We start from the raw sequence: 15,873 nt of genomic DNA, 5'->3' as shown, positions 1-15,873 counted from the left end.
TCAGCGCTTAACCACTAGACCACTGAGACGGCTGGCATCCAACTGTGTTTATGTCTAACTTCAACCAATCCACGGAATTGAGCAATCGTTCATCACTGTCTCCAGTGAATTTATATCTCACAACAGACCTGGTTAAACTCCACTAGTTAATGCTTCTCACTAGTACTGCAGGAAATATCTCTTGAAATCAGTACGAAAGTACAGTTTAAGTAAATGATTCCGTTGAAAAGAAAATTTTCTTCGCTAAAAATCTCAGAACATGAAGTTTTAGGTGAGATATGTTCAAATACTACAGGACTGATTCATCAGCTCCTTGCAGAACAATAACGAGTATAAAAATTATGAAAACTAGATTCAACGTATTCAGTCGACTTCTTCCAGTCACCTAACTTGTATCATTCCTTCTGGTGTAGTTATCTCTACTGGCAATCGTTATCTATGGAAAGTTCTATAAACACCGAATAATTGTTATATGAAACAGTTTTAGAAACATTAGCAAGCAATGAACTAAGATAAAATAATAGTTCAGAACGTTAACGTTGAAGAGATTATTTACAAGATTAATATGTAGTGAACAAGAACACAATTGGGGATAATCGAATGCATTGAAGGACAAACTACAAACTATCTTATTAAGATCTGATAAACATACAGCAAACACTTAATTTGCAAAATAACAATCAATCGTCTCAATCTTCATTGTTCCTTATGTTAATATCAATTCATCGTCTCTAATTTTATTGTTTATACATTTTCCTACTAACTGTGCTTCATTTCAGTTCTTTCCTTATCGATCTTCTGCTAAAATACATTATATGTTTGACCATCATTATATACTACTTATGAGGATATAAGTAGATTACATCACAAATACACATCATTATACTTTTTTTGATGTGGGTTTGTTCTCTGAGCTGGATGGTTCAAGAAGAACCAATCAACATCGAGCTGCACAGGACAAGCTGTGAATCACATGTGAGAAATTCAAACACTTAACTTCTACCCGAAGTCTGTGCTGAAGATGTCATTCAGAAGGACGATGAAAGCTCCACGACCAAACCATCCAGCTCAGAGAACAAACCCACATCAAAACCCACCCAACTGAGCTACAAATCTTCTCCACCATCTCAACATCATTATACTATTTGAAGCTTTTAATACTGGATTGGAATTTTTATTCATTTACTCAGTTGATAGTTGACGAATACATGAATATCAGTAGTATTTCTTTTGACCTCATCACATTCAGAATCCAAATAGGTTAAGGTTAAACTTAAAAAAAATGGTCATATAAATTTACTCACAAAGTGATAATAATAAATCATGCATTTGACCAGATGATCTACGTTTAATAACTTCAAAGAATGTTCTTTTTAAATCCTTCCAACAAAATAAAGTTTAAAAAAATGAAATGAATACGATGAATAACAATACTGTAAAATGAACAATTTTGTTTGTTTTATTAAACTTTTGAAGTGATCAAAGTCAGACCGCCGACAGTGAGGAACAATTCGATTTCCATCTCATATTAGCTTTGACGGCCTGTTTGATTATCTAGGCTACCTGTTCCATATATCAACACATCTCGACAAGATCAGTAGGGGTTTGTGGGGATTTTAGTAAGCTTATAGAGTTGGGATCATTAGTCGATTGAAGCTGGACTGGTAGGTTCTGGGTTGGAATCTCGCAAGTGCTGGATCGTGGATGCGCACTGATGAGGAGTTCCATAATAGAACGAAACGGCCGTCCAGTGCTTTCAGATTTGCCATAGTGGTCTAGCTTCAACTGACTCATGTTTTCAACTCTATAAAACATCTCGACAAGTTACCTGTATTTTGCGCGTTTATGAAAAAGTGACGATCTTTCTCTGTAAAACTTACAAAAAAGTGCAATCATAGACATTATAGTGAATGTCAATATGCATTGAAAAGAATGATCATTGTTCAGATGTCGATTCTTGAAGTGTTAACCTCTAGCTAGTGACCACTCAATATTTATCGTCAGAATAGATGGAGGAATAACGAAAGGAAACTTGTTGAAATACTTTGTGCTGAGAATTCTATATTGTCAGAAAGGGGTTTTGTGGAGATTTTAGTAATTTTATATAGTTGAGATCCTGAGTCAATTGAAGCTAGACCACCATGAAAAACCTGGAACCACTGAACGGCGAGACTGGTAGGTCCTGGGTTCGAATCACGCGGGGCAGGATCAAGGATGCGCACTGGTGAGGAGTCTCACAATAGAACGAAACGGCCGTCCAGTGGTTCCAGGTTTTCCCTGATGGTTTACCTTCGATCGACTCATGATCACAACTATATAAAATTCTATATTGCTCAAAAAATATAATATTGGATAAAACTATTATTAGTAATGATAGTAATAGTAACAATAGTAACTACAAATAATAAAAATTATTTCATACTCTTTTCAACTATTCAGTGCAAACTTCACATATACGATCATTCAGAAAAGCAGTCATCATTGATGCTTCCAATATAAATGAATAACACTGAGCTACCTATTGTCCAGACACACAATAACTTAGAAGTCATTGTTCGCCAAGAATTAAAGACTACTACACACTGCCGAGCAATAGCCGCCGAAGGTTTTAGAACTTTATGGTCCATACTCAGGGCTTTTAGTCATATCGACGCTAAAACGTTTTTGACTTCCTATACAGTGTTCGTGCATCCTAAACTTGAGTACTGCATACAAGCGGCTAGCCCCTGCCTAAATAAAGACAGTGAGCTCTTGTAAAGAGTTCAGAGAACGGCAACTAAGTTGATTCCCAGAATAGCGAAGCTTCCGTATGATACTAGACTGACCAAGCTAAACCTATTCCCGCTGTCATATCGAAGAATCAGAGGCGACTTGATTACAGTTTTCAAAATGCTTAGTGAAAAATTTGCACCTGATATGCCATCATTTTTCTTGTCTTTCAAAACAGGAAATCTACGAGGACATTCCAAAATAGTTCACAAGTCCAGAACAAATTACTTATTAGCTGACTATCGACTTTCCCATCGTATCATCAACGAGTGGAATTCATTTACTCAGCACGTGATTGAGGCTCCATCCGTCAACTCTTTCAATAGAAAGTTGGATCAACTGAGAGACTATCATTGCCAGGACTAACACGGGCCATCAAACCTCCTGCCTTTTCAAACTGAAGGTGAGACTGGAACTGATATAGAAATAGCCAGTAGTATCAGTTGATATACTTACTTGTTGATACATCATATCTAATGCTTCTAATTGAAATGGATTAAGTTTACAAAGAAGATTACTCAATTGTTGTTCAGTAATATTCCTAAAACCAATAAAAATTCATGATAAAGTTAGAAAGTCAATGTTTTAAATCAGAAAAGTGAGTTGTTATAAAACTAATTAGGAATGTAACTATAATTCTGGAATTTGCAAATGCAGTAAAGTCTATCAGGTACATCTTAGTTTAACTTAGAGGTTTAAGTGTATGTTATTAAACTAATACATTAAGGAAATCACCAATGTGCATTACAAGGCAATACCTAACTTTCAATCCGGAAGGGAAGCAGAAAGGCGGAAGGCCAAAGAACACATTACGCCAGGAAATAGAAGCAGATATGAAAATGATGAATTACAACTGGAACGAACTGGAAAGGATTGTTCAGGACAGGGTTGGATGAAGAATGCTGGTGAGCGGCCTATGTTCCTCCACGTGGGGTAACAGGCTTAAGTAAGTAAGTAACTATCGAACTAAGATGACGATGACTACGAAGATTATTGTCCTGTGTGTTAACGACTTCATGACGGAAAACGTACCTGATTAGTGATAAAAATTTGAATTCAGAAGGAATTCACTGATCTTCTTTTATCGATTAACAACGATGCATATTAGGGATTAGAGAATTGTAGACTTTTACTCACATGTTACGTGTATCTTGGCATTCATTGGTTTAATGTATTTACAGTATTCTGACAGTTCGAAAAGAAGACTTTACATTGTCGGCTACGGAATATTTACAACTTAGCCTTTTAGGTCTGTTCAAATTTACCGCATTTTCATGTCGACATCTCTAGTAGTTGATTGTATTCATTTAAGGAAGCCATATATTTATTTCAGTTGTATTCATCAGGCTTTCTGACAGATAATTTAAGAGAATTTACCATCGATTTCCTAAAATGTGTTACTGAGTTAGGCATCTAGCGATTGTACAGAAAGTTTTGTTGTCAATTACATATCCAAGACGTTCACATTGAGATACAGGGATTATGCACTTAAAATATACATTCTTTATGTGGTAATCCAGCCATACTGACAGTAGTTGGATCACAGTAGATTTAGTCATACAGTTGCATAGTTGATATGGTTGATTAGACTTCTGGATCAACGAATTTCTAAGATACGTTCAGTGTGACTAATCTGATTAAAGCAGAGCTAAAATTTATTGTATCGTGTCACGAACTACTACACCGTGATCCTTTGACCTAAAGGTCTGATCCACAAGGAAGTGGAGCACTGTGAGAAGATGCAGTCCCATGGTAGACGGTGACCAACAATTGGTTCATACGCCATTTGTTCCCTCAGGATACTGGAGCCAGCCTATGTGCACCATTGGTTTGGAATCAGGGTTTTCCAACTCCCCTAGGTGGACTCACCGTGTCCACCAACCTGGTGAATGCGCCGGAGACTCGCTTTTCGTTCTCTCAATTTCGCAAATAACACCCCCGCCACGAAAGGGCAGTGAGTAAAAATTCCCTGGCAGAGGCTATATCCATATGGAAGTAACTTTGTAGCCAAGTCAAAATAAACGTGAGTCATTCATCCTAGACGTTTCTGATTTATTCATACGAAAAGCAAATGTAAATCATAGTCATGAGATCATTTCAAGGAATAACAACTTTATATGTAAATGAATATTATATCTGTGCAATATGTAACGGAAAGAGTTTATTGTGGGATTTCAGGGACTGATTATAATGTACAAAGTACTTATTTATTGACCAACTTTCTACTACGTCTGTTGTGAGGTAGGAACTCACTGAAGACAATTGGTGAACGGTCGCTCAACTTCGTCGATTGCTTGAAGTTAGACATTAACACCGCTGGATGCCGGCTCAGAGGTCTATCGGTTAAGTGCTCTTGAGCAAGACTGGTAGGTCCTGGGTTCAAATCTCATGGGGCGAGGTCATAGATGCGCACTCCTGAAGAGTTCCACAATAGGACGAAACGGCCGTCCAGTGGTTCCAGGTTTCCCTTGGTGGTCTAGCTTCAATTGACTCATGCTTTCAACAATGAAAATACTTAAATCTCCACAAAATCCCTTCTGATAACTAAATAACTGGTAGAGTGAAAGCATTGCTTTAACAAGATGGAACAAGAACGAACTTACGTTGAATTCTTCTGTTTCAATAAATAATGAAAAGTTTTATTCACTTCACTCATGTTAACTATCGGTTTACCAAATGTATCTTCGTTTGTTTCTTGTTTAATTTTAACTTTTCTTGTTTCAACTACACATTGTAGAAAATCTTCTGTCGGTTTTCCAAATCTTTCTTCTATACTCTTCCAGATTGATTCATTTGAATCTTTAGGGTTAAAAGATCGTTTATCAAGTATGAATTGAAATATTGAAATAGCAGTGCAAAACAGAATGTTATCTTCTTTACGTTTCCGTTCTTCCTGAACGATAATGTTTAGGGGGGGTTTCTGGAAGTGCTTCTAGGTTTTTCATGGTAGTCTAGTTTCGATTCACTCGTGATTTCAACTATTTAAACTTCCTTTCTTGATTCAATTCCTAAAATCTGTCGAAATTCCTTGTGTCGTGATGAAATTACCACTAATCTATAATGTATCGGCCATATAAACAGAAGAGGAACTCCTGTCAAACATTATCTAAAAGTAACTATAATTGCCAGGTATACCGTAGAATTAGTCTCATTTACGATTCAGCATAGGGTTGTTTATCAGTCAAACAATAAAATTAGACAGTCTATTCTTGGTTTCGTTACCATGTGCTCTTACGTAACAAAGAAATTTGATTTTTAGGGAAACGACATTATATTGAACTATGATTATCAAATAAATGAAAGAAAATTTGTAGTGTAGTGTGGGTTACTTATATCCACATAAGTAGTATATGATGATGGTCAGGCATAGAAGGAACAGCCAAGATTGAGACGAGTGATTGGTAGTTTGCAAATTAACTATTTACCGTATGCCTATCAGATTTTAGTGACATAGTCTGTAAATTGTGTCCCCAATTGTGTTCCTGTTGACTACAGTAGAACTAAGTGAGTACCATGTTAGTCATTAGTTGTTCCAAATGTAACCTGAAGTGGCAAAATTTTCATTATGATTCAAAGAAATTTTTTGGCAAATGCTTAAACTAGAAGGGTATTCATCGAACAGCAGGTGACAAATCAGCTAAAACCGAAGATTTCGAACTGTCACTCGTGAATTTTTTGGTTTCAAAACATTAATGGCAAATGAAAACTATATTTTGTTCAGTTAAATCTAAAATTTCTGTGTTTTGAATGCCGATACCATTCAGAAGTACACCAACCTTCTTAGGACTCGTCAGTTGAGTGTACCTAGATATGTAAGCCCGCTCTGCGACTTGTACCTTTGGCTTCAAAAGATAACGCGTTACACTCATATTCGCTGAGGTCAGATGACCAGTAACTAGTCCAACTGCAGTCAAATTATGAAAAACGTTTTGATTAAAACAATTATAAATTGATTAAAAAAAGTAGTTGTTCAGCAAGCGAGTGGCTATCTGGACTCAGTAGGTAATTGGATATCGCGTTGACACACTTCAGTTATCTATTCCATCTTATCAGGTTTCAAGAATACAAAGCAAAAACAGTTGCACACTGTAACGAACATCTAATAATTCGCAGCTTTCAGTGATTGAACAATCTAAACTATAATGGTCTAAAGAAGTGAGGTCATACTTCAGATCTAAAAACAAGTTTCAGCAAGTAAAATGAAATATGTACAGACACGTACAAAGCAAATCAATCAACACAAGAATATCATAAATTCGAACTTGTTTCTGTCTCTTGTTTATACTCTGGACTCACGAAGCAAAGTAGTTTATTCACTTGAAGCTCCACTCCAGGATCTTTATGAATTTCAGCATTGGAAATCATAGTCTATCTAGCTAAGATGTACCAAAAATGATAAGCATTATGTCATAGATTTCATTGTTACTAAGCATTACATAAATATTACTATCATATTTATAGTATTACTAACATAATTTATAAACATTTTTCACTTGATCGAATTCATCACCCCACAAATCAATCAATAAACTGGTTGTTATTTGTATATTCGAGGTAGATATTGCTTTATACAATTCTTCTGCGAATAAAATTGATATATCTGTCAATAGATCTTCAATTAATAGCTTCAAATTATTCGGTTTAATGTTTTCCATTTCTTTTATTAATGACTAAAGAATAAAGGAAACAAAAGTAAAGTGAAGAATTATCAGAAGGAGTTTTGTGGAGATTTCTGTATTTTCATAGTTGAGAGTTTGAGTCAACTGAAGCTAGACCATCAGGGGAAACCTGGAAGCACTGGACGGTCATTTCGTCCAATTATGGGACTCCTCAGCATTGCGCATCCACGACCCCGCCTAGCGAGATTCAAACTCAGGACCTATCAGTCTCGAGTGCGAGTGCAAGATCGTGTATACGCGCTGCTGAGGAGTTCCATAATTGGACGAAACGACCGTCCAGTGCTTCCAGGTTTTCAGTGGTGGTCTAGCTTCAATTGACTCATGATTTCAACTATGAAAGATAATATGAGTCAGTTGAATGAGAATCAAGTGAAAAGTTCAACGATGTGAAATAAAAGGAAACTGGATGAATTGTGTGTGTGTATGTATATGTAAGATAAGTTATTAATGTATGATATTCGGTGTTGCAATAAGGAAACTTAAGAATAAGTCTGCGATAGCGTTACATGCTTTAGAAACGGGATACATGATTTTTTTTGAACGGGCCAAAATACTTCAGAAAGTTTTCAACACTCATAAAGAAAGATTGACTATCGGTTAAGTGCTCTGGCGCGAGACTGGCAGATCCTGCGTTCAGAACTCGCAAGGTGAGATCGTGGACACGCACTGCTGTGGAGTCCCACAATAGGACGAAACGGCCGTCCAGTGTTTTCCTTGGTGGTCTAGCTTCAACTAACTCATGCTTTCAACTATATATTTCTTTGATGATTTTGATTTTGATTATTACCCTGAAGAATTCCAGACAACTGAGCTGGACGAAACATTGGAATTATTTAAATTTCAATCGCTGAGACTATTTCAAATAATTTTTTCACATATAATGACTTCTGTATACTCGGCGGCCAATTTTTGTCAAGCTATTCGTTCGAAACTTGATGAATATTCGTATAAATTGTAATCCGTGTTTATTATGCATCAGATATCCTTCTTGTTATGAAACTCTATGATACAAATAGAAGGTATAGTGTGTTTACGAATATTAAAGTTTAAATATCGCCATTACGTTTAAAATAAATTCCATCAAAGATGTATATTAACCTTGAATAATATGAGGATATAAACTTTCGAAAACCATGCTACTCACAAAATGAGGTCATAAAACGTGTGAGTGAATAGTACCACATTTCTTATGAGGCCCCCGAATGCCCTGGTACGGTCGAGAGTGGGGAGAGTCCGCTCTCACTCTCGAAATGCTCTCACATAGCGACGCGTATATAGCCTCTGCCAGGGAAGTCCTACTCACTGCCTTCTCGTGGTATTACTGTTGTTTACAAAATTGAGAGGACGAAAAGCGAATTTCCGGCGCTTTAAACGGATTTGTGGACATGGAAAACCCCGATTCCAAACTAATGGTGTATATGGGCTCCAGTTTCTTGAGGGAACAAATGACGTTTGCATCAATCGTTGGTCACCAGTTGCCATGTGACTGCATCTCCTTAAGATGCTCCACTGCCTTGTGGATCAGACCTTTAGGTCAAAAGCTCCGGATTTGACCCTTCAAGAAAACCACCTGCTTGGGTTTGGCCACCCGGGTAGCATCACAGCCCTCACACAAATCAAATGATACTTGAGTGGTGCATATATATCTGGTTCCCCTTTGTACCAATATTTATGTGTTTAAATAAATAAATAATAAATGACATACACAGAAAGGAAGTGTCAGTACAAAATATATTAATAAAGGGTTGATAATTATTCCAAAACATACCATTTCAAAAGTTTTGTAATAATGAACAATATGTTGACGTTGAGCATTTGTTCGTGTCAATAAAATTTGTAAAACCCGTTCATAGTTTTGTTCTACAAACGCATCAAAAAAGAATCGACTTGAAGTAGATCTATTAGCTGAACACAACTGTCATTAGGTAGGAGTGGATCACCAAAACACGTTTAGGTAACGTTGTTCATACTCCCTCTTAAACATTTATAACAGAGATGTGTTATAAGCAAAGATGGATAGTGGCTGGCAGTGGAATTCAGGACGCGCGTTTCATCCTATTTGGGGCTCGTCAGCTGGATGTACCTGCATCTCAGAGTTGAAGTGAAAGGTACTGGGTTCGAGTCCCAGAATTAACATCAACTGTAAGATGCAGGTAGATCCAGCTGACGAGTCCCAAATAGGACGAAACGCTCGTCCTGGATTCCACTACTAGCCACTATCCATCTTTGCTTACCATGCTTGTGAATTTAGTATGTACATATGCCAATTAGAGACTGACCAGTTGCAGTCCTAACACATCAATGGAAAGATTCAAACAAACAATATTAAGTGAAGATATGTGTTATATCTCGACGACAATAATGAATGGTAACTTTTGAGAACAGTTTATGGACCAATACGATGCATATGATCATAGGATAGTAACTTGTGCTCTCCCCATCTATCCCTCCTACAACCGACCAATTCAAAGAACCTGCAATTATAGAGACTATAAGCATACAGACTGGGACCTCTTGCGCTCACTGATCAAACTGTCAGACTGGGATGAATTTTTCTCATGTAATAGTCTGACAGATGCCATCAATATATTCTATTTCATTGTTAACTCTTGTCTAGACTGCTGTGCACCAATTAAGACTTACAGGATTAGTAAACATTACGAATTATATATACCAGCTAAATATCGTAATAAACTAAGACGCCTAAAGAAACGTTATTTTAAATATAACGACTTCACGGCAGTCACACAAATAACAATAATTTTTAACCAAATTAAAGAGAAACATAGGTTAAAAGCCATCAATGAAGAGCTATTAGCACTACGTACTAGCTCAAAAGTGCAAAACCTAATCCACCTTTACAATAAACGTGCTAAATCAACTCAAAAGATTGATATACCATGCATCCTGCATAATAATAGTTTTATATATGACCCAAAAACTATAGCAGACCTTTTCAGTGGTAATTTTGCAAATGACAAAGAATCCATAAATGGCTCTGTTTCTAGAGTTATATGCTTGACTGGTAGCTCAATTAAATCTATCTCCTTCACATGTCTGAAAATTAGTAAGGTTATAAATAAGCTCAAGGTTTCGAAAGGTCACGGTGCAGACGGGATTTCATCATTTCTCTACAAATATGGTGGTCCAGATATCCAACTTCTTCTCCTTAAACTGTTTACCCTCTCTATGGAATCAGGCTCTTATCCTGACCGTTGGAAAACCGCGTACATCATACCACGTTACAAATCCGGAGATAAGACTGACATGAACAACTATCGGCCAATAAATATTACTCCAGTTATCTCTAGGATTATGGAAAAAATTATTAGTGACGAACTATCCAACTATTTATTGACTGAACAATTTATTGATGATTCGCAACATGGATTTCTTAAAAATCGATCCTGTATGACATGTCATTTTGACTTCTTTAATTTAGTCTATTCGCTTCGTAGCCAAGGATATCTAGTATTAGTGCTATACCTGGACATTTCTAAGGCCTTCCACATGGTCAACCACCAACTTCTCATAGGTAAACTCGCATCTTATGGGGTCGAAAACCCGTTACTAGCCTGGTTTGATTCCTTCCTCAGCAATCGACATCAAATAGTTAAAATCAACTCTTCATTGTCGAACGCAGTCCCTGTTAGAAGTGGGGTAATTCAGGGTAGTGTCTTAGGTCCTTTGCTCTTTTTAGTTTTCATTAATGATATTTGTGAGTGTTTTAGTGTGGGTAAGTCCCTTTTGTTTGCAGACGATCTTAAGGTGGTGTACTCATTTTCTCCACATGAGCTGAGCAATATTCGAAATTGCATCAGCACGGAGCTTAACAAGGTAGCACAGTGGTGCTCAAAATGGTAGCTGGAGCTCAATACAGCTAAATGTGGTTGGCTATGCTTCGGTGATACATCACTCAACCTTAATCTTACCATAAATGGGGAAATGTTATCTAGGTTACACACAGTAGATGATATAGGACTTAGGTACTCCGATGACTTGTCGTTTACTGAACAGGTAATGAAACAAACGTCCAAGTCTCAACGCCTTATAGGTTTCATAACTCGAAACCTTCATAACAGCGAATCTCGTATTCCAATGTACAAAGTCTGTGTTCGACCACTCCTCGAATACTGCGCGTTTCTCCTTAGTAGCACGCGCATAAAGGATAAATTAAGACTGGAATCAGTACAGAGACGATTTACATTTCGTACTCTTGGACCTGATAGTGTCTTGACATATAATTCGAGGTGTAGTAAACTAGGGCTTGACTCTTTATGGATGAGGAGACTCAAACTTAACCTTATCTTCTTTTTCAAAATACTTAACAAACTCTCCTTCACATCCAGTCAGGCGATTCAATATGCTAAAGCCCCACATTACGACATTCGTAACTCCTTGTCTTTAGCGAAACAAACATATTCTAGATCTTCTCTCTATATGAATTACTTTACCTGTAAGTTTTCTAGACTCTGGAATAATTTACCCCAATCTATCCGTATGTTAAACTGTCTCCCATTGTTTGTTCGCTCAATTAATGCTTTTTGCTCCTCTGAAAATGCATTAAATGCTCTAGCGCCTGCAAGTGTATCTTACTCCACAAGTGAGATTATAGGAACTTTAAATGTTTAACCTCTTACTTGCTATCGTTGTTTTGTTGTTCCGTGCTCTTTGCTTTAATCTTACTTTCTCTAGTTGTAGATAATTAATAATAACTCGCTCTGGCACTGGTAATAACCTTACAGAACAATGTTGGTCAATCATCAGGCTATCCACTTGATGAAAAAATGACAAGTTCCCTGGTGTTGCATTGGCTTGCCATGATATATGCCATATTTAAACTGTTTATCAATTACTAAACCAGCAAACATAAAACTTTCTTATAATTCATGTTTGTTCTCTACATTAAATGTTGATTTTTATAACAATCTGATCATGCCTGTAAACTGGTGTGAATTCTGTAAATATTATTTTCAGAATATATTATTATTATTATTATTATTATTATATATTTCTATTGTATAATGATTAATTAACTAAACGATAGATATTCATGTTCCTCTTATTATAAGCTTTATTTTCACTCATGTGTTATCATTATACGCTTTGCCGTTCTTCAGTTATGCCTAGTCTATTAATTACATCCTCTTACATTCACAGCCACTTTTGGCTACATCTTGTACAAATGTCATTTTCTATTTTATAGTGCGATGTTGTCATTTTTGTTTGTACGTAAACCCAATAAGCTTGAAATACATGTATCGTATCGTTGAGTCTGAGATTGATGTTCTGGACTTAATAGGCAGGGTTAGGCAGGGAGAAGAACCGACAAAGACTCTAGATTGTTTGTATAGATTTTATGCGTCATTGGTCCGGTCAATAATTCACTATTCTCTAATTAGCAATATTCAATCTCGATAGCATGTGATCGGATTGTTCAAAATGTATTGCGTTAATATCTCATCACATAGTTCTGATAATCTTCGTCTTCTGATAATGCACTATGGAAATTTATCAATTGAACTAATTGCTTTAGATATTTAATCCTTCTGTTTTTGGCTTAATCAAGTTTTATATATAGTTGACATCATGAGTCAATTAAATCTAGACCACCGTGGAAAACCTGAACACACTGGACAGCCGTTTGGTCTTACTGTGGGACTCCTCAGCAGTACGCATCCACGATCCGGCCTCGCGAGATTCGAACCCAGGACATACCGGTCTCGCGCCGGAGCACTTGACCGATCATATGCTCATTAGTGACTGACTCCATGAGGTATTTCCTGGAGTTCTAGTGAGAAGCATTGACCAGTGGAGTTCAACCAGGTCTGTTGTGAGATATCAACTCACTGAAGACAATTGGTGAAATGGTTGCTCAACTTGGTGGATTAGTTGAAGTTAGACATTAATACCGTTGGATGACGGCCGGCTCAGTGATCTATCCGTTAAGTGCTCTTGCGCGAGACTGGTAGGTCATGGGTTCGAATCTCGCAAGTGCGGGATCGTGGATGAGCACTGCTGAGGAGTCTCATAACAGAGCGAAACGGCCGACCAGTGTTTTTAGGATTTCCACGGTGGTCTAGCTTCAATTAACTCATGATTTCAACTATAAATAAAAATTACTTGAAATCTCCACAGAAAAGCCTCTCAACCAAGTTTTATATGAAATCACTAGTTTGAAACATTTTTACTATCATACTAATAGAGTATAAATATGGATAGAGTGACTGTGAAGCTGAGTGACACGGGACAGAATCCATCAGGCAGCATCAGTTCCCTCAAGTTTACAGGTACACCTTGCTGACAAGTGTCAAGTAGCACTAAACCCGGGTCCAGGGTTTCCTGTTGACCACCTCCAAGCACCATCATATCTCAACATAGTGCACGCAGTGTCGAGTCACCTAGACTAGTGGCGACATTGCAACTTGATCGGTAGCATTCGATCAGCACTAAGAAGGACTTTACACGCATGACATTGGTCACCACCCAGTGATCAATCAGTTGTGATGGATAGAGAATCATTTTATTAGAAACTTTAAAAACTAAACTTACTTTTAATTTGATTTCTTATATTGTGGACATCATTAGAAGCACAAAATTTGTTACTGGGGACTATTTTTGGCTGATAAACATTTCCTTGTAAATCAATATGATTTAATGGTGAACGAATAAATGTTGGTCTGAAAGAATACACAGAAATGGATTATATATGGAAGCAAATTAGTTGTAACAATGAATTCATATGAATCCATATGTGCCAAATGTTATGAACTTGTGGTGAATTTGAGCTGACGTTCAGTGAAAGAAATAAGTTGATGAAAAGTGAAAGTTTCAAGACGTCTGATAACATGTCGTGTTGGAACTAAGCTTGACTGTTAATCAAAGTACAGTGTATAAATGTTGATGAAGAAACTATCTTACGTCTTCATACTATCTACCGTACGATATAAATTACAGTGTAAAAAACATTTACGATGTTTAATTTAGGTTTGCGCTTGTGTAATTTCGTGTACTCTTCGTTGGTTTTGTTCATGATCCCTTAATTATCCTATCAGACACATTTACTGCACATAAGAAAGTGATGTCGTCAATAAAATTCATAGTTTGTGAGTTTTTTGAAAGTTTCTCCAGCTTGTAAGTAATCTGTCAGTTAGCTACAACGTAGGATCAAGCACATATATGCATTGGTCTAAGTTGCCATACCTCATTAGCACAACAAGATGAACATTAAATTCATAGAAATAGTTACTTCAATGATAGTAGGTTATATCTATAACATACTGTGCTGTGGATCTTGAGTCAAGTATTCTTATATCTGGTCTTCGTTTATTCGACATTTAAAAACTGTAAGGAATCTGTGTAATGAATCTGCGCAATCCTTATAGCGTGAATGAAAGCACCAAACAACCTCTTATGTCTGTATAAAGACAGATTACAGAGTTACATATTAAAATGATGGAAGCAGTTGAAAGTGAGTAGGAATATGGAGGGCAATATAAAGAGTTCAGTAGCTTTTTAAATATATTATGATCACAAACACACTTCTCTAGGAAAACAACTGAAAAAGCGAGAGTAAGAGGAAGCTGCTTCATTCTAACAACAAAATGCTCAGAGATGTGTATCCACGATTCAATCAGAGTTAAAGTGATGATCTCCGATCTGGAATGTGAATGCTTAGCCTCCAGTCAATTAAGCCAACATCCCTTGATGTTACAGTGTAACTGCAGTCAATACATGATACTCACTAATCATATCTCATTAGTGTCGACGGATATTTTTCTCATACCTATAAAATCACCAGACTCTATAACCACGAATTATCACCACAATTCTAGAAATTCGCTTCCAATGTTTGTCACTAGCAAATAAATCATGTGTATCAATGTGCTGATGTGATGAAATTCGGATTCTGCTGAGACCACGAGTTTGTTGGCAAAAAGAAATCTACACACAGAATACAATAAAAGATGGTCACACAATATATTGGATTGGTGCTATTAAGACATGTATACCATGGAAAACTTGTCAGGTGGTACAGTGGCAATACGTTCTCATTCCAGATCGAATGTCTTCAGTTCAGATCTCTTATTTTTCACGATTGTCGATACATTCAGCTGAGAAGTTCTTTTAGTAAGACAAAATGGCATCTTAGTGGTTTCATTACTACACTTGTTGTCTGTCAGATATCTGCTTGTCATCTCAATATAATTCAAGAATCTGGATGTCACACACAATAATCATTATTCAATTGACGGAACATCAATATTCTTCAAGAAAAAAATAGTTACACTTACATTTGTTTATCATATGACTGTAAGAAAAAATATAAATCAATGTATGAATTCACTGGGTAAATGGTTCATCGATAATATAATAATCACATAAACTGATGAATGACGTTAACCAAACTAAAACTGAACTAAGC

The 15,873-nt window shown here is 36.6% G+C and overlaps 1 protein-coding gene across 1 annotated transcript in view; it reads right to left on the bottom strand.

The window, feature by feature from the left end:
• The window catches only part of Smp_155580 (annexin, putative), a gene marked incomplete at both ends in the record, with an annotated part of 19,085 nt that extends 3,326 nt beyond the window's left edge, over nucleotides 1-15,759 (bottom strand). Inside the window, 7 exons of the mRNA XM_018798265.1 lie at nucleotides 1,305-1,380; nucleotides 3,226-3,310; nucleotides 5,373-5,568; nucleotides 7,241-7,439; nucleotides 9,217-9,308; nucleotides 14,001-14,128; nucleotides 15,743-15,759. Coding sequence (XP_018646696.1) covers nucleotides 1,305-1,380; nucleotides 3,226-3,310; nucleotides 5,373-5,568; nucleotides 7,241-7,439; nucleotides 9,217-9,308; nucleotides 14,001-14,128; nucleotides 15,743-15,759 — 793 coding nt within the window. The remainder of the gene's footprint in view (nucleotides 1-1,304; nucleotides 1,381-3,225; nucleotides 3,311-5,372; nucleotides 5,569-7,240; nucleotides 7,440-9,216; nucleotides 9,309-14,000; nucleotides 14,129-15,742) is intronic.
• Between the last annotated feature and the right edge of the window lie 114 nt (nucleotides 15,760-15,873).

This window comes from Schistosoma mansoni (assembly GCF_000237925.1).
Source record: "Schistosoma mansoni, WGS project CABG00000000 data, supercontig 0154, strain Puerto Rico, whole genome shotgun sequence".
In the NCBI taxonomy this organism is placed as follows: Eukaryota; Metazoa; Platyhelminthes; class Trematoda; order Strigeidida; family Schistosomatidae; genus Schistosoma; species Schistosoma mansoni.
The sequence above is the reverse complement of the archived record's forward strand: the minus strand, read 5'-3'. Positions and strand labels throughout refer to the sequence as shown.